Source organism: Macrotis lagotis, chromosome 6, assembly GCF_037893015.1.
Source record: "Macrotis lagotis isolate mMagLag1 chromosome 6, bilby.v1.9.chrom.fasta, whole genome shotgun sequence".
In the NCBI taxonomy this organism is placed as follows: domain Eukaryota; kingdom Metazoa; phylum Chordata; class Mammalia; order Peramelemorphia; family Peramelidae; genus Macrotis; species Macrotis lagotis.
Window position 1 is genome coordinate 95744066 of NC_133663.1, and position 20777 is coordinate 95764842.

General features: G+C 35.5%; 1 protein-coding gene across 1 annotated transcript in view; it reads left to right on the forward strand.

Moving 5' to 3' along the window:
• The window catches only part of VWA8 (von Willebrand factor A domain containing 8), a 469402-nt gene that overhangs the window by 393828 nt on the left and 54797 nt on the right, over positions 1–20777 (forward strand). The window contains exons 38-39 of the mRNA XM_074191741.1: positions 6602–6710; positions 9860–10016. Of these exons, the coding sequence (XP_074047842.1) occupies positions 6602–6710; positions 9860–10016 (266 nt within the window). The remainder of the gene's footprint in view (positions 1–6601; positions 6711–9859; positions 10017–20777) is intronic.

Sequence of the window (20777 nt, forward strand, 5' to 3'; positions counted from 1 at the left end):
AACTAAGTCTTTTTCCTTTTTCTTAGATCTCTTTGGAATATAAACTTAGTGATATTGCTGGCTCAGTGGGTATGGACAGTTTTATAGCTCTTTGGATCCAGTTCCAAATTGTGGTACCTCAAAGTTGTTTTAATTTGTATTTCTATAATCGATAATGATTTAGAGAACTGTTTCTTATGACTTTAGATAGTTTTTATTTTTTCTTTTGAATATTGCCTGTTTATATTTTTTGACCACTTATCAATTGGGGAATAGCTCTTATTTCTATAAATCTGACTCAATTCTATACCCATTATATATTTGAGAAGCAAGGTCTTTATCAGAAAACCGTGCTGTAAAAATTTTTGGTATTACTTCCATTGCTTCTGTTACCTTTTAGCACCATATGATTTCTCTGTTTATCTTTTTTATGTCACTATTTTATTTTTTATTTTGTCAGAGATCATAATTGCTACCTGTCTTTTTTGCTTTAGCTGAAGCATATTATATTCTACTCTATTTCTTTGTTTTAATTCTGTGTTTGTCTTTCTGTTTCAAACATGTCTCTTATAAACAACAGATTAAGAGTCTGCTTTCTAATCCATTGTGCTATTTGCTTCCATTTTATGGGTGTGCTCATCCCATTCCCATTCACAATTATGATTATTAACACTGTATTTCCCTGCATCTTATTTTCTCCGCATCTCATTCATGTTTAATGTCTTAGGGCAATATATATATGGGAAAAATATGAAAATGTAGTGCTAAAAATTCATTAAGCATTACATTCAGGTCAAAATAGACTAGCAAACTTAAATTTAGATATTGTAGCTAGACTAACTGCATATTTGGTCTTACATGGTGTTATTTTTATGAAAACTAAAATCTTCCAGAACAAGAAATGTTCAAAATACAATTGCTTGGGTGGCTAGGTGTCATAGTGGATAAAGCACCAGCCTTGGAGTGAGGAGTACCTGGGTTCAAATACAGTCTCAGACACTTAATAATTACCTAGCTGTGTGGCCTTGGGCAAGCCATTTAACCCCCTATGCCTTGCAAAAACCTAAAAAAAAATACAATTGCTTGCCCCTCAGGAAGTAATTTAATTGATAAGAACAAGTAGAATTCCCCTATTGATCTTATCAGCTTAGCATAATGGACAGAGATCTGGACTTGTACTTAGAAGCCTTAGGTTGAAATCTTATCTCCCATACTTTCTAGCTTTGTTATCCCAGGCAAATCCTATAACTTCTCAGTGACCAGGTCTCCTCACCTGTGCAAAGAGGATAATCACATAGTAGAGCTATCATTGTGAGGAAAACTTTCTATACATGTGGGTAGTTATTATTGGCAATTTCTAAGTGAAAAAAAAAGTCAGATTTTTTTTTTTGTCCTTGATAGAAGCAGTACTCTTTAGAGAATCAGTAGCCCACAGTTCCCATCTTAAGTCTTCCTGCACCAAGTGTCTGGCTGGATACAGCTGATTGAATAGCAGTACAATTGTGTTACTTATACCACCATGAACTGATTCAGCCACCAGGATTACATCCAGAATTTTATGTACCATCTCCTTGATGAGCCCTGAGTTTGACTGAGGGAAAGCCTGCAGTTCTGTGAGTCATTGATGGGAATTCCAGGTATCTGGTGACTGCCTTCTGCTTTTCTACCCCATCTTATTATAAGGGGAAATTTTTATGAGCTATAATTTACAAGATCCATATTTTTTCCATTTAAATTCATAGAGAAGCAAGTCACCAATGTTCAGTATATACCACACTTCCCTTGAAAGGTTGTGGAGGTGGGCTTGCTCTGAGCTGCACATTGAGTGTCTTGGCATGTGGTACCATGTAAATAAAAGTTTTTAGAACCCAAGATTGTCCGTGGTTTGGAGACCTTCTTTGATCCCTTTAAGTGAATTCATCAGTTTTACACTTCAGCACTTGGAATAGCTTTCTTGGTCTCTTTCCAGATGGGACCGGCCATTCTCAGGAAATGAGTTCCAAGTGTTTCTCCCTAGGTTTATATGACAACTCAAAGAAGCTTATCAGTTTTCTGAATAATCAGTAGCATTGTACAGCACACTTCTGTCCCCTCAAACTTGCTTATGCAAATTATTTACACTTTCCTGGTGTTGGTTCCAATATCAATCCTGGGTTAATATATGCTAACCTTTCTTGCACCTTTTATGAATCATTGTCAAATTATGTAAGATATGTGCTGAAGTAGGTATAAAAGCCCTTTGGCAAATATATTCCTTCCCAACAATTTAGAAGAATGCATTTTACTCCCATGAAGGAAGATAAATGAATTCATAAAATGTCACAAGAGGGAAAAACACCCCAATGTCTTTGTTTTCTGCTGGTATTGATGTGTGGGGAAATTGGGTAGAGGGTTGGAGCCTAAGAGCTGTTTTGTGTTAAATGAAAATATCCCTGGAATTAATTTTTATGTGCTTTTTGTCAAACTCTTGCTAAACTGAAGATATTTTTAGACTCCAAATCAGGGGTTGATTTTTGGCTTCCATATTGGTGGTAGTGCCATATAGGGTCATTTCACAGACAGATGGCCTGGCATGAAGTGGAGATAACACAGAATTAGTCATTTTATTCTATCCAGAAATTTCACATACAATTTTTTTCCCTAAGTCCCAAATGGTAGACACATGTGGCCAGGAAATTTCAAGAACATTACTTGGGGACAGTACAAACAGTACTTTATTATTTGATCATTTATTATTTTTATATATGTGTATATATGTATACACACACACACAGACACACACACACACACACACACACACACACACACACACACATATATATATATAATTTACAGTCACTTATCTTCAACCCTGTATTATCACTTTTAGTAGTCAGACCAGTCTCAATAATTGCTACAGGCTGATAAGGCTAGACCTCTTCCCCTTAGGAGGAAGGAGTGTGGAGGGACTAGTAGACAAAATATTGAGAATAGCTGATGAGTCCATAAGTTTAGTCCCCTTAATCATAAAATTCTTTTGAATTCTTACCAACCTTTGAATACATAATATATTTTAAGGTACCTGGGTCTGCTTATTGTAGATGAATACATTTTTAAAGGTGCCAGCCCTGTCTTCAGTTTCCTGAATGTAATATAATGTTGGCTCAGATGACTTTGAACCTTTCCAAATCAACCTATAGTCCTAGATAGAGCAAGTTTCTAAGTTGCCAATATTTGTATACAGTTTCATTTCACAAGACAAAAAAAGTGATTGAGAATTAGGGTGATGAGGAAGCAGAGAGCATCATGTCTTCTATCTTTTTTATTGATGTATATCACCAGAGTTTAAAAGGAATAAAGGGCTATATTTCTGTTCCCTGGGACTCCTAAACCAAACTGGCAAAATAGCACATTACTGATGTTAATCACTATCTAAATTAAGCTATATTAATTATCTTAAAAGATGAACATTTCAATTCACAACCAACAAAAGTGAAATTTTCTGCCATCCAAGGGCTTGCATTCTATCAATGGGAAGCACTATTTACATAAATAGAAAATACAGTCAAAGTCCATACAAGGTTATTTTAAGGGAAAATAGGCACTGGCTACTATAAGCGGTTTAAAAAAGCCTAATACTTAAAAGAAGCTTTGAAGAACTTGTGAGACAGGCTAAGCAAATATCCAACCAAGGGAGGTGGAATTCCATGTATAAAGAATAAAAGAGAGGCCAGTTTTCATAGTGTAACATGAAGGGGGATAAGCAGAATTGTTTAATCTATAAAAATGTGACTAATTTTTATGATTGATAATAATTTGGATATTTTTTAAAGTCCCATTACTTCATAAAAACAACTTTATTCTCTAATTTTTTTCACAACGAACAGATCAAAATTGTATTCCAGCATCAAACTATTCCCATTTTCTTTTGCTTTGGACTCAGAGTGGGAAGGATGTTGAGTTTGAGGAGGGAACAAATAAATACAGCATACATGAAACCTCAAAACAATGTCTGAAGATGAAGAAGCCTGGTTGTTAACAAGCCAGAATTTTTGAAGTGATTTCTTTTGTTATCCTGACACAGTGGATAAATAAGATATTTATTTAAGTGATAGATATGAAAAGAGCCACAAGTGTTTGAGAATGAATATTTTGAATGTTTATTTGTTATAGAAATGTTGCCAGATGTTTCAACAATAGATGTATTTTAATCATCAAAAACATTGCTTCACTAGTAGATCTTTGACAATCTTTAAAGGTGGATGGGGGGAAGGAAGGAATTTTTGACAGTTTTCAAAAACAGAATATATATGTATAAATCTTATCTATGGATAAACTCAGACCATAGAAGTGTGACAGAATCATGAGTAATTATATAAATTCTCGCAAAAATTTTCCAGTGCCACAGAAGTTGTTGGCAGGAAAGCTCAATAAATTATATATTATCTGTTTACATTATCATAAATTATAAAGTATATTTATCTGAACATAGTAGGAGGAGACTATAGATCCAGTCATAAGAACTCAATTTACCTCAAAGGCTTCATATTTTCTCCCTTTGTCCAAATTTTTCATCCCTGTACCAAGCATTATAAGTAAATGTATAAATAAAAATAATAACTAGCATTCATATAAGACTTTAAGATTTGCAAAGCACTTTTTAAAACTTTTATCATTTAATCCTTACAACAAACCTGGGAAGTAGGTGCTGTATTATTATTATCACCATTTTATGGTTGAGGAAACTAAAGCAGCAGAGGTTTAAGTGACTTACCCAGGGACAGTAATCTAGTAAGTGACTGAATTTCAACTCAAATCTTCCTGTGTTAATTTTAGATAGTTGTATAATCAAGCATCAGAGAGGACTTATAACAGAGTGGTGGCATAAAATGGAAATTAAAAAAAAAGGAGATAAATGTGAAAGACATTATAAAGGTAAATTCCATAAAGCTTGGTGACAAATATGGATTTGAAAAGAGGGGAAAAGGAAAAACTAAAGATAATTTCAAGACAAATAGTGCTACATAGATGGAGGGAGTCAAGAAAAAATAGGAATAGCTTTGGGAGGAAAATGACAAGTTCCATTTTTGGACAGGATGAGTTTGTGATGCTGATAGAATATCTTTGTGAAAATATCTTATACACAGTTAGAAATATGTGTCTGAAAGACATCAAAGATGTTAGAATTAGAGATATAGTTTGGGGAGCTCTGTGCATAAAAGGTGTAATCAGAGCCATTTGTCAAGGTAATATCTGTGTAGTATAAAGAAAATGACCATTGAGGAGCAGCTATACTATGGAAGAGAAGAGGAGGAGACATAAGAAAGGTAGAAGAAAAAAACATTTGGTTGAAACTACTTTTAAATTATATGAAAAGTGCCTGTTTCATGGGTTCATTTATTATTTTTATTTTGTTCCTTTTTCCTTGATTAATCACATAGTACAGCTATCTGAGTTAAATGCATACCAATATCAAATGCTCAGTGTAAATGCTTTCAGATTTGTTTCCAATATTTGATTCATTGACATTATTCCATATTAAATGAAAGCGGAGTTTCTCAACTGGTAAATGGTCTAAAGACATCAGCATGCTTTTCTCAAAAAAAAAAATCTAAGCTATCAATAGCCTGTTGAAAAAGTGTTCCAAATCATTAATAATTAAAGAAATGCAAATTAAAAACCATTCTGAGGAAGTTCTATGTCATACTAGATTGATAAAGGAGACAGAAAAAAAGGAGAAAAACAAATATTGGAATGACTTCAGATAAAAGGCATTTTGATGCACTCTTGACAGAGCTATAAATTAGTCCAGCCACTCTGGAAAATAATCTGGAACTGTGCTCAAAGAAATCACATACTTCTGCATACCTGTGGACCAGTGATACTACCAGTAGAACTAAACTTTAAAGAGATTAAAGAAAGCAGAGAAGGAATAGTGTATGCAAAAATATTTATAGCAGTTCTTTTTGTTGTAGAAAAGAACTAACAACTAAGGGGATACCCAACAATCAAGGAATGAATGAACAAATTATGTATATGAATGTAATGAAATGCTATTGCTCTATAGGAAATTATGAAATAGAGGGTACAAAGAAACTTTATAAAGCTTTATGAACTGATGCAGAATGAAATGAGCAAAGAAATAGGAAAACCATTTATTACTATAACAACATTACAAAGATTTATTACTATAACAACATCACAAAGACTTAAGAACTATGATTGATAGAATGACTGCCTAATTTCAGAGAACCAGTGTTGAGCTCTGTTTCCCACCTACTGACAGAGTAGTGATAGATTCAAAATGCTGAATGAGATATACATTGTTGGACATGGAAAAATGTAGGAATTTGTTTTGTTTGATTATGTATATTCATTACAAGTTTTGGTTTTTCTTATTTTTCTGTTCAGTTGATCAGAGCAGGAGAGTCACAAAGGTAAATTTAAAAAATAAAACAAAATTTTAAAATAAAAATTGTGAAAGCCAATAATACTAAAAATATCTGCACTAAAGGGAGCAGAGAATGAAAGCCAGCTCAGGGTCTTTCTAACTCTAATCAGTATTTGGGTATTAAAGGGATACTTTCCCCCCTAGACATTCAAAAGAATATTAATAATATCTCAATCTTTTGATTCTTTTTAGATAACAATCAACAGAGATAGCAACGAAGATGTGAGCTCCCCTAAACATGGAAAAGAAGACCCAAAAAATGAGCCCCATGTAGGGGGCAATACTTGGGCTGGTGGAACAGGTTGGTATTCACTACTCTGGGAAGACACCATAATGTATGAGTTCCATAAATTCTGAAACCTCACAATTTTTCAAAGGCAATGACTGGAATTCCTTTTCTGACTTCCTAACATAAAAACTATCCACACTGCCGTCCTTCATGCCCCCAGCTCATTTTAGTTCTGGCCAAGTGCCAGAAGTCTGTACAGAATTTGTCTGTTGCCCAGGTGAGGGAAGAATGATGGCCCCAGCTTGAATTTGATGGCTCTGGCCAACTCCTTCCTCTTGGCTGCCTTGCCAGTCCATTGTTCCCCATCACAACCATCTTCCTCCTGCTTCCTCTGTGGCTCCATCTGATGTGACTCAAGAATACAACCAGAATGGATGCTTTCTGTCTGATCTTATCAGAGTCTGTGAGGAATGTGAGAGCCCCATTCATCCTTCCTCTCCCCTCAGTTCAAGTGAGAGCTGCTTCTAGCCTTCTCAAGAGGAAGTGAGCTTCCACCTTAGGACACTGTGCTCTCCAGCACGCCTGAGGACATCATGTCTGCTTCATCTATTTGTGAAATTTCATCTGTAGAGCTGGAATATTTTTAGAAATGTACTTTAATCTGAAAATTAGTGTCAAACTGACAAGACTTAATCCACATGGAATGCATTGAAGAAGAGGGGAACAGATGTAGGGTTTCCAGAATCAAGCTACTTTACATTCTAACATTTCATCTTTTTTGAAAGTTCTTCATTTCTGAAACCTCCTATTGCTTAAGGGATAACAAAGAGCTAGTCTCTATTTTTGTATAGACCCTTGGCTCTTCATTTCTATTCTATTCTTTCCTTTAATCTTTGTTTTTATCTTCTGTCATTCTTCTCACTGGGAATCTTCTGATTTGAGCTCCCCTGTTATCTAACAATCTTCTCAGTTTCTTTTTCTTTGCTGTAACCCCTCCCCTGCTCTGGCCCAGCTTTTTTGTACTAATCTCCTGTGCTTACCACCTTTGTCAGTGTAGAAGAGCCCCAGAGGTTCAGTTCAACCCTTTATTAAGCCCCTACTTCATATTTTCAAAGTGAATATATAAACAAAAAAAAGCATTAATCCCTGCCCTCGAGGAGTCTCCTTTTCCAGAGAGGTAGAAATTTGGACATTTGTACTATCTGTCAAAGGATCTAGAAAGCTGGGTGTGTCATGCTGTCTACCCAGAGCTCCATCAGTTAGAGGTCACAGAGAAATCTTCTCCCCTACCCCTACCACCAGGAAATATTGTTATTCCCAATGTATCCTGTGACCTGCATCACATAATATTCTCATAGTATTATAATATCCTCAAAATAGCTGTGGATCCTTTCACCAGTCCTAGAGATAATCCCAGTCTCATTCATCATTTTATCATACCTATGAATAAATTATTTTTGGAAAGGAAGACATTTCAAGAAACAAAGACTAAAAGGCATAGTGGAGACTAAACATTTTAAATTCACTTACAAGAGAAGGGATTACAGTATGCTATAGTCCTTTAAACACTGAACTCCCTCAGGAATTGGGAATGTTTTTCCTACAGAAGAAGGAGTTTAGATTGTTTCTGTCTTTAGATATTTGAAGGATTGTCATGTGAAAGAGGGATTAAATTTGTTTTGCATAGAGCCTAAAGGCAAACTGACATCAGAGGTTAGAAGTTACACAGAGACAAATTGGGAGCTCCCCCAAAATGCCAAGACTTGCCCTTTAGATAGAGTGCTCCTTGTCAGGGCATGTCTCCAACAGAAGGTAGATGACCAGATTGGTTGGAGACATAGCAAAGTGAGTCTTGTTCAGTAGAGATTGAACTCAGAAATCCCTTTAAATTCCGAGATTTGAGGATTCTGAGGATTCACCCACTATGTATGAGTGGGGGGGGGGAAGCCTTTTGGGCACTTTCCTGCAATTTATGAGTTTTCATACAATAATAATAATAATAAAGTAATTATGCAGCTGTGGGGAATGTACAAAGTATGTTTGGCTGTAGGTTGAGAGTCAGGAGACCCAACTTTACGATTGGATGACCTAGGACCTAGGCAAGTCAGATGAATTCTTCTCCACTGGACATCAATTTTTTTCTCTTATGGTAATTATGGAAATATTTTCTATATTATACCCACCCACAAAGTGTTACAAAGAGGAATAAGGTAATATCTGTGAAGTGTTTTTTGAGTATTTAGATTTCTTTAGCTTTTGACTTCACACTAATTAGAATTTTATTAATCACCTTGGAATCTTCCTGTACTTGAACAAAATATATGACCCTGCTTAGTCACTTAACTTCTCTCAATCTCAGTTTCTTCATCTATAAAGTGGGTGTAATAATAGCATCTACTTTAGGGTTGCTGTGAGGATCAAATAAGAGCAAATATAAAATGCTTTGCAACACAAAGCAAATGTTAGCTTGCTATCATTCTTATTACTTCAAAAATGCTTGACTTTGTTATATATTCAGTCTATAAAATGTATGTTTATTTTTTATTGGATTCATGGATCTCTGAATCCTTTGCAGGGATCTAAGGCCCACAATGATGAGCTATAGCTCCAGAACTACCCATTATATTCAAAACACAGTTCTGGATACAGTAGGCTGGAGGTCAAACATGAAGCCTGGGAACCAAATTAGATGTAATTGAGAAATATTGAATGAATAAAAACAGTGCAACATAAATAATTTTTATTTGTGACTCTCTAAGTCAGTGGGTGGCAAGCAACAGGGACTTGTTTCTGTTTAAGTTTGAACCCATCACTAAAAAGGATGTAGAAAATAACCAGTGATCATCCTGCCTTCAGTAAGCTTCCAGTGTAGTTGGGAGATAAGAGGCACACCAATGAACAGTTAACCAAATACACTAGGCAATATGTTGAGTTCTAGTGTGTGGTTATTAAAAAACCAAATGCTATTGAAATTAAAATTTATGGGTAAGGAAGGCTTCATGGAGCTGAAAAGATAGGATTTGGAGAGATGGAAAAGAGTTGGAAGAATAGCCTTTACTTTCCAAAAATATAATCATGTTTAATTATATTTTAGTTAACTTATATTTTAGTTCTATTATGTATATTAATTATTTTAATTGATACACAATTTTGAAGGGGCAGGTAACTTTCTCTGGGGTAAAAGCAAACTCAAGCCCCTAATTTCTGTGTTTTTCCTTCAGGGGGCAGAGACACTGCTGGTCTAGGAGGCAAAGGGGGACCATACCGGTTGGATGCAGGCCATAATGTGTACCAGATATCTCAAGCAGAGAAAGATGCCGTCCCTGAAGAAGTGAAGAGGGCTGCAAGAGAGATGAGTCAAAAGGCTTTTCAAGAAAGGTTCTTAGTCATACACAATAGAAATATTCTGTTTCTTGTGTAGAGAAGTTCACATTTGTTGTATTGGAATACCTTGGGTAGAACAAACTATTTCATTAACAAACTATTTCACATGATTAGTAGGACAAATAGGCTTAATCTGTCCTATGGGTTCAGGATGATAGAAAGTAGATGAAGTCAGCATTCTCTTCAGTTTGTGTCTCTGCATTTCACCTAATGCCCCACACAAAGAAAACAATATAAATTGCTGAAAAGTAGAAGCAAAGAAAAAGAATCAGGAGACCTGAGTTCAAATCCTGAATAAACCCTTACTTTGTAAACATAGGCAGGCTACAACCTTTGTGAGCCTTGGTTTTCTAAAATAAGGGCCGTCCCTTTGCAATGTCTACCTTGTACATCCTGTTCTCCAAAATAGGCATGGGCCCTAAAGCTAGATCAGGTGACAAAGGCCTTCTAGGCCATTTTTGATATGAGGAGAGCTCAACTCCCCTAAAGACCTGACATGGTAGAGGTGTTTCTCACAGTTCTACAACTAAAAAGTAGAAGAGCTCGGTTCTAACCTGATTCCAAATCTTCCCATTGATCAACTTCTTCTCATTAAGCTTAAATGAGTATCTATTAAATATAGCTGTGTGGGGATGCAGAAGCACTATGAAACTTGACCCTGCCTTCTAAGAGCTTAGTCTGGTTGCTGAAGTAAATGTACTAGCAAGAAATTTGATGCTAAATCAATGACTCTTAAGTGTTCTTCAGTTCAGAGAAGACAGAGATACATGTATAAACTGAAATAGTCAGGGAGGACTTCTGGGAGGATCTGGGAGTTGAGGTAAAGTTTGAAGGACAGCTTTGAATTAAGTTGAAGGGAACACCCTCTGGGTGAGGAAAACAGCATAAGCAAAGGTCCAGAGGTGGGAAGGAACATTGTGTCCATGGGAGCAGGTAGGGAACTTATTGAACACAATGGAGAGCATGTGTCTGATGTTCATAGAATGTGGATGAGGCTGCCCAGGCTCATTCTCTCTGTGTACCTATATCTGGGAAGAGAGAGAGGTAGACCCATCTATGAGAGTCAGGCAGAGAAGGAGACCTTGGTTGGCAATTTAAGAGCTAATTTTTTTTTAAACCAACCTATTATTTCCTGAATATAGAGAAGTCCTGGGAGAGGAAACTTCTTTTTCCAATGCAGATTTGTAGCTGCTCTTCTCAAGTGTCTTCTCAAAATGATGCCCAGAAAAAGCAACCAGAATCATCTGAGGGCAGACCCAGGTCGTCCTCATTCCATGACCTGCTCTCCATCTACCATGGCATTCATTTAACCATTATTCTTTTTTCTATCTCATAAAACTGTTTTTCATGCTTTAACTAGAATACCAAGTTAGCTCTTCAACCAAAATGAAAAATATAAAACAATTTCTCCCTCAGGAAATACTGGAGCTGGGTACTTTGCAGGTGGTTTAGACAACAGTTTCCCTTATTTGTAGCATACTTGAAGGACTTCTACATATTCAAAGTGGAACATATTCAAGTAGGCAAGAATCAGTAAATTCCTCCCACTCTGGACATCTGGCATCATGTGCTTAAACATCCTGTAAATAAATAGCACAGAACAATAGAGACATACGTGCAGACCCCTCCTGTCAATCCCTCAGGAAAGACTGCAGCTCCAGTAACCCCGCCCCCCCAGTCATTAGACAAAACAAGAGAGTCAGGAGGCCAGAATTCTGGCCTTAGCTTTGCCTCTTATTCATTTTTTAACTTTGAACAATTAATTTAACCTCTCTGTGCCTGAATTTCCATATCTCTATAATGAGAATGGCAAAAATTTGCCTTTGTTCTCATGTTAGAGATGTTAAAAGACTAAGTGATAGTTTAGAAATGAATGCATTTAAAGCCCTTTAGAAGAAAAGGGCTACAGAAATCCAAGATAATAACCATTTATTATTAAAATGCTGTTTCATTTTTTATAAATAAATATAACAGCTAAAAAAAGGCATTCAACAATTAGAAAGAGTATTAGAAACTAGTCCTTGTTTATCTTTCCTTTCCTTAATTCCCCATTTCTACTAGTCTGTTCTGATAGGCTTAAAATTCACTAATAGTTTTCTGGATTGGGATTATTGCAGGGATAGATAGCCAGATATACCTAACTTGCTAGAAAGGTGAATATGCCCTGATTTTACTGTGGGATTGATAGAAGATATGGGATAGAAACCTGTTCTTTTTCATAAAGAAAGGATGAGAAACCTCTTTCTGGCAACTTACATACAAGGAGAAAAGTAGAAGAGAAGGCCATCTGAGGTTTTTTTGGGGGTGGGGTGGGGGAGGATGGAACAAGGAATATAATTCAGTTTAGAGAAATTTTTAGAGAGAAGTAAATGGGAACGGCTAGGTGGTGCAGTGGATAAAGTACCGGCCTTGGAGTCAGGAGTACCTGGGTTCAAATCCAGTCTCAGACACTTAATAATTACCTAGCTGTGTGGCCTTGGGCAAGCCACTTAACCCCATTTGCCTTGCTAAAAATAAAAAGTCAGGGAGAGAAGTAAATGTTCCACTTTCCCTCCAAATTAATAATAATGAACATAAAACTAATGAATAAAGAGAGATTGGACTTGTCATTATGTTAGGGTGGGATTCTTTTATCTTTGTACTAGATGTCTATCAAGGTCTCTTCCAGCTCTCAGATTTTGTGATTCTATGAAATGCTCCAATAATTTTGCATTTTCATTATTTTGAATGTTTCTCTAGAGCTGCAGTTGCCCAGTTCTATACATCTTTTTGTTCATGTCTTCTCATATGCTTACCACATGCTGAACACCTTCTACTTTTTTCCCCTGACATTATGAAGATACCTTTGGGATATACAAGCTGTCCTTCCCTTGCACCTCACCTTCACCACATAAACGGTCTCTCTTCTTTTTTTGTTAAAATATTTCTTGGAAAACATCCTCTCTTCTGATTTTTCTTTGTCATTCTTATATTCTGTGGGACAACCTGCCAAAAAACAAAAAAAACACACTAAAGCCACAGATGCTTCTCTAGCTCCCACTGAATAACAGTAATTTCTAATTCTTTAGAGGCTAAAGTTCCATGACTTGTGGCTATATAATACCAACATAATTCTATTAAAAACTAAATGTTGAGTTCAAGTCGAAATTTGGGGTCATTAAAGGAATCTTCCCCCTTTACTGAAGCCAGTTTACCTTGTTCTTTTTCTATTTCATTCTGGACTCAATTCATTGGTCATTTATAGTCTACAATCAATTAACAAGAATATATTAAGCAGTTTTCTCAAACTCCATTCACTAGCATGTGAAGAGGAACAAAGGCAATAGATGGTTGTAGTATTCCACTGTTGAAGTTTGATCAGCAGTAGGAGAAGGGATCAAGGGATTCAAGGATAGAAAATAGTTTCTACTCAAGCTACTTCACCAAGATCTCATGGAGGAAGTTCAGTAAAGATCTGTCTCTTCTGAGCAAAAGCTAATATGAGACTCTTAACTACAGTGCAGGCCAGGTCCAGCTTAGCAAACCAAGAGTACAACAGACCAGAAGTGTGAATCCCAACCCTAAGTGGGAAGAAAAAGTTCAAGCCCTGGGAATGCTAGTACAAGTGGGACTAGGTTAGGCTACCCTAACACAGGGAACAAACCCACAGGGACCAGATCCCAGCCTCAGAACAAAAAGCTTGGAACTATCCTCCCTGTGCCCCAGGAGCAGAGCTCAACTATCAAAATGAGCAAAAAACTCAAAAAAGCACTAATCATAGATAGCTACTATTCTAATAGATTTGATAAAAATCCCATCTCAGAAGAAGAAAGCAGTGACAAAATGCCTATATCTGAATCCTCAAAGGAGTTTATAAATTGACTTCAAATCCAAAAACAGGAGAATTATGAAAAATAGACCAGGGAAGTCAACTTCTTCAAATGACCAATTGGAAAAAGGAATTAGCTCATCAAAAAATAAAATTCATCAACTAGAAAAGGAAAACAACTCATTTAAAAATAAAGTTAACTATGGGTGGCTAGGTGGTGGCACAGTGGATAAAGCACCGGCCTTGGAGTCAGGAGTACCTGAGTTCAAATCCAGCCTCAGACACTTAATAATTACCTAGCCATGTGGCCTTGGGTAAGCCACTTAACTCCATTGCCTTGAAAAAACCTTCAAAAAAAAAATAATAAAGTTAACTAACTAGAAAAAGAAATACAAAAGCTAACTGAAGAAAATAAAACCCTAAAAATTAGAATTGGTGAAATGGAAACTAATGTCTTATGAGACATCAAGATTCCATCAAACAAAGCAAAAAAACTGAAAAAAAATGTAAAATAACATCCTAGGAAAACTTAACAATCTGGAAAATAGATCCAGGATATATAATTTACAAATTATTAGTCTACCTGAAGTCCTTGATCCAAAAAAATAAAAACAACCTGGAAATTTTCATGGAAAACTGTCCTAATATTCTGGAATGAGACAAAATGTCCTTGAAAGAACCTATCAATCACTTCCAGAATAAAAATTTCAAGAAATATTGTAAGGTGGCTAGGTGGCGCAGTGGATAGAGCACCAGTCTGGAGTCAGGAGTACCTGAGTTCAAATCCAGCCTCAAGACATTTAATAATTACCTAGCTGTGTGGCCTTGGGCAAGCCACTTAACCCCATTTGCCTTGCTAAAACTTAAAAAATATATATTGTAGCCAAATTTCAGAATTTTCAGCTAAAGGAGAAAATATCTCATGCAGTCAAAAAGAAACAATACTAAGGAATCACAGTAAGATTATGCAGGACTTATCAGCTTCAACATTAATTGGGTAGTAGGGAATATGATATTCTGGAGGGCAAAGGACTGTGGATTGTAACCAAGATAAACTAACCTGCAAAATTCACATATTCTTTCAAGGGAAAAGATGAATTTTCAGTGAAATAAAGGAATTTCAATCTCTGATAAAAAGGCCAAAACTGAACAGAAAATTTGATCTTCAAATTCAAGACTCAAGAGATACATAAAAAGAAAAATAGGGGGAAAAATTAGTCAAGAACATTAATATATATATATATATATATATCCCTACATGGTAAGACAATACTTATTACTCTTGACTGCTGTGTTTCTCTTAGGATAGTTAAAAGAAGCATACTTAGAGAGAGAGTGTGAGTAAAGATTGATCATGAAAATTATGATGCTTTAGCTGATATTTTATATCATGAGTGCCATAATGAGTTTAATTAGAAGATATAGGTATAAGTGAATCATGAAGTGATTTTGCTCATGAGAGTTGTATTATAGAGAGAGCAGGAGGGAGTGAATTTAGAGGGTCTGGGCATAAATGAATCATAAAGTGATTTTGCTTTACATGATACTTGAGCTCATTAAGATTGTATTTCTATAGAGAGTACTTAGAAAGAGGTTGTGGTATGGATTAATTATAATTTGATGATGTTTATGGCTCTTGAGAATTGTATTTCTAATGGAACAATTGAAGGGAGTGTATTTGGACAGAGGCTATGGCTATGACGTGATTATGAGATTATGTTGCTTATAAATCAATCAACCTTTGAGAATTTTATTTTTATCAGGACAGATAAAAGGAGTATATATCTTGACAGAGGTTGTGGGAATGAGACAGGTTTAAAACAAGAAATGAAAAGGATTATACTAGGAGAAGACAAGGCATTAGAGGATAAATAACACCACATGAAAAAGTACAAAGACCTATTATTATAGTAGAGGGAAAGAAGGGAGGATGTGAGCACTGTATAAATCTTACTCTCAACAGATTGGCCCCAAAAGAGAATAACATATATTCCCATTTGGGTTTAAAATTTTATTCCACACTTCAGAAAAGTGGGACCGAAGGGTAAAGAAAGGGGAAGAAGAGACTGATAAAAGAGAAGGCAAAAGTAAAGGTAAAGGTAAAGTAAAAGCTAAAAAAGAGAGTAGGAAAAGAAAAAAGGCTGGTAGAAAGAAGGACTGATCTAGAGGCAACAATCAGAAACAAAACATTGTTGAGGAGGGATAAGGGGAAAGGAAAGAGAAAAATATAAGTAGGGGGAGATAACATGAAGTGAAATACAGAATTAGTAATCATAAATATAAATGTGAATGGGATGAACTCTCCCTTAAAACCAAAGAGGATAGCAGAATGGATTAAAAACCAGAATCTTACAGTATGCTGATTATGGGAAGGGATTTAAGATGAAAGTCTACTATTTACCAGGTATATAGTAGTTCGTTAATCAGACATTTCCAAAGATCACAGAGATCAGATGGGTAGTTCTGGAGTGCCAAGCAATGCTGTGTATCAGGAACTATACATAAGGCACCATGCTGAAATACATACAAAGATGCATATATAATGTATGCATGCACACATACTGATGGATGAAAGCTATATGTGGTCCATCCTACTTTCTCAAAATTTGGAAAGTAGATATTCTATATTCACTTGGGTTTTTTTTCTCTCTGTGAATGGTAATGCTAAGCTGTTTTGAGTGGTTTGATTTGAAGAGAAATTCTTCTCAACATGCATTGTTAATAAGGAGCTCAGCAAAATAATGAAAATAATTGCAACTTATTGATTGGGGACAGACAGAACAAATTATGTTTCATAAATGTAATGCAATATTGCTATTCTCTAAGAAATGATAAACATGATGAATACAGAGAAACATGGACAGATTTGTATGCATTGATGTTGAGTGAAGTAAAGATAGTCAAGAAGACAGTCAACACAGTAACACAATAGAAAGACTGACAAGCCCAAAATAATCTAAATGAACATAGCAAAATTACAAAGAACAAGTATGACTCCAACAAAGAGACATGAGAAGATGGAACCTTATACATTTTTTTCAGATTGGGGGGGGGTATCAATTGATTTTGCTGGTTGTTTTTTCTTCTCTTCTTATTTTTCTTTTAAAAAATATTTTTTGTTGTCAAGATGGTTTTCTGGGATAAGGATGGAAAAACATACGGGGAAACTTGGGTGATATCAAGAAAAGATATCAAAAAAAGAAAGGATATCAATAAAAATCTATTTTAAACAATTTTCATGCTATGTGCCTAAACTAATTAAAGAGAATAAAAAAAGTGGAGAAATTCTGTGATGATTTTGGAAAAATTCTTCAAATAAGGCAACATATTTAATCTGCAAAGACTTTAGTGAAAAGATAGGCCCAAAAGAGAATGGTAAAAATTATGTGGAAAATATGGTTACAGATCAAAAAATGAAAAAGACCAAAGTCTTTTGTATGGTACTTACAAGCTTTGTGCAGAGTAACTAGAAATCTCTAGATACTGAAAATTTCAGACTCTGTCCAATAGCACAAAGTGAAATTAATTACATCTGAACAGGAAATAGCTGATTACAGACAGAGCTCTCATTTCAGAGGCAGCTGCCGATGTGCAATCCAAGAGTCCACTGGTTAATGCCAAATTAGAAGGAATAAGATGATTTACTGCAAGTAATTATAGATAAGACAGTTTGACCTGTTCAAAGTGTTGACACTATCCTGTAGCCAAAGGGCATCTGCAAAGGCAACAACTGTTTAGACTATAAACTAATTTGTAAAATTTAACAGAAGAGGAAAATAGAAGATTATGAACAGCATCATTTCACAAAAATCTGTCAAGGCAAAATTATGCTTTGCATAAGATACAATTAAGCAAGATCATCCTTATCACCTTTAGATAAAATCAGAAGAAATAAACAGCTCCCTTGGTGGTTCTTTCATTGCTTATTCTTATCAACAACAGTGATAGATCCACCACTTTTGTCTTTTGCAACTTCAATCCCTGCTGAAGTGGCCAGGAGCAATAGCATTTAAGCATATAGTCAGGAAGAATGATTCTACCTGAACAAATTCATATAGAACAAGCTCAAACCGGAAGCCACACACTTTTAAAGACCTTCAAAAAATTTATTTTCAAGGCATTTCAAAGATTGGATGAATACAAGAATAGAAAAGATCAAAGGCCAAATTATTCCCTCACCAACAAAAAAAGAAAAGAAAATTCAAATCTTTAATCTTATTTGTGGCCTTTTTCATATTGTTAAAAACCTTTATAGACTACATGCTTCAGATGAAATTTTGATCAAAACAAAAAGAAGAGATCAAAACTAATAGTAGTGACTTTTTGATTCAGGGTGACTTTCCAGAAGGGACCAAATCTTATCAATAACTTACTGAGTAGTATAGAAACAAAATCCCCCCTGATATTTTTATAAAAATATTTTGTAATATCTTAAAATGTTCTCCTCTTTCCCCCCAATGCATGTGTTAAAATTACACAATATTATATAGCAGATGCTACAAAAAAAAAAAACAACTTTCCTCAAAGATCCTCTGGGTATCCCCAGGATATTGCAAAGCATCCTCCATGAAATTCATAATTATTCAAAAGAAAAACAGTCTAACCATGACACTGGAAAAACAAAACAAATGGAAAACACATATTGCTTAGGCACATAGCCCAGTGGTCGGGAAGTATATTGAATTAGTATTGTATGTATATATCTGTAAACACACATATACCTACCTATATGTACTCCCCATATACATGTCTGTGCTTCTGCATATGCTTATTCCTACTATACTCAATGTGTGTGTGTATTTATATGTGCACATAAGGAGGGACTAGATCAGTGGCTTTATTGGTAAAGGAAACTCCTAGATGAGGGAATGCCTGCTACCAGTTCAGGTTGGCAGCTACTCTGTACCTTACAGACTTAGAAAGTAAGCTGCCTGGAGTTTTAGAGGTGAAGTGACTTGTTTGTGATCACATAGGCAATGTGTGTCACAGGTGAGGCTTAAACCTAGGGTTTTGGCTTCAAGACCACCTCTATCCATCATACCAGGTAATCTCAGGTAATCTATTCTCATGCTCTCTCTCTCTCTCTCTCTTTTTCTCTCCCCCCCACTCTCTCCTCTCTCTTCCTCTCCGTATATGGCTGTATGCATGTATGTATGTGTGTGTGTGTGTGTGTGTGTGTGTGTGTGTATCTTTATGAAAAGTCCACACATATAATGCATATTCTTTTTTTTAAAGAAAGATTTTATTTTGAGTTTTACAATTTTCCCCCCATTCTTGCTTCCCTCCCCCACCCTCCACAGAAGGCATTCTGTTAGTGTTTACATTGGTTCCATGGTATACATTGATCTAAATTCAATGTGATGACAGAGAAATCATATCCTTAAGGAAGAAAAATAAAGTATGAGATAGTAAAATTACATAATAATATAACGCATTTTTTTCTAATTTGACGGTAATAGTCTTTGGTCTTTGTTCAAGTCCATAATTTTTTCTCTGGATATACTCTTGATTAAAATGGAAAGAGAGCAATCAAGTTTTCACAGGTTATTCAACAAGAATTTATTAAACATTTACTCTATGCCAGAGGACTAAAAGTCTCTCTTTAATGCAAGTTTTTCCTTCTAGAGGTGTGATACGGCAGAAAACCCATGGAGTTTTGGAAAAAATAAAGATTACACTCAGCCCAGAGCATCATATTAGGATGTATGCTGGCTATATTTAGGTTATAATGTCACCAATAATGACATGGTCACATGAAAGGACATGAGACTTAAGAATATGTATGGCCAAAAAAAGATACACTGATTATGTAACAAGATTGAGAGGCATTGGATGAACAGTCAATTTGCTACATATTTGTCTCCAAAATATCTTTTTTAACTTAAGGTAAGGTTCTACCACTTTGAATGAATCCTTTTAGAGATTTTTACAAAAGAGCATAGATAAGAATTCTACAAAATGTGAATGGGTGGAGAGTTTATAATCTCTTCAGGGAGATCAGATTCATTTTTATATTTAAGGGAACGAGAAAAAGGGGAAATAGAGAAAGGACAGGGAAGAAAAGGGAAGAGAAAGAAAGAAGAAAGTGAAAAAATAGAAGGTATCACAGAAGAAAAGATAGACATATCAGTAATAAAACAGTGTAGAACAGAACTAAGAAAACCCTATAATTGAGACTGGTCCAAGAGAACTATAGGCACACATATAGACATCTCCTTTTCGTCCTTTCTATCCTAGACCATACAAAATTGAACTGAGTGGACCTAACCCACAGCGCAAGGGTTCTCTAAATCTGAAATATAAGTATTTCCTAGCCATTAGATTAGTTGTCTAAGTTCATCCATTATCATTAAAAGGCTTAAATATATATAAATATAAATATATATAATATAATTGTAAAACTTACTTTCCTGGGGTTGTATAAAGAAAATTACATAAATCTGACTCTTCTGTAGGAAAATATGGTATAAAATTAGCATATTAACACTGAGCCATGATGCTTTATATTCTAATCCTTGCAACCACCCTCTAAGGGTGGTTCCTCTAAGGAAGATTCTCCCTTTATAGATGAGGAAACTGAAATAGAGATTAAGTGACCTACTCAACACTCTGGTACAGGCCCTCATCACTTCATCCCTGAACTATTATAGTAACTTGCTTGGGAGTATTTAAGGAGATGTCTGCCTGCCTCAAGTCTCTCCCCTCTATAATACAGCCTCGATTCAAGTGTTTCTTTTAAAGTTCAATTGTAAGGTCCAATCATGTTACCCCCTATTCAATAAACTCCAATGTTTTCCACTTGCCTCCTGGAACAAATAAAAAATGTTCTGTTTGGCATTCAAAGCCCTTCATAACCTAGTCCCCTCCTCCCTTTACTGGCCAATCTTATTTTAGTCTCCTGATTGTTCCACCAACACCACCTCCATCTCTTGACTTTGGACATTTTT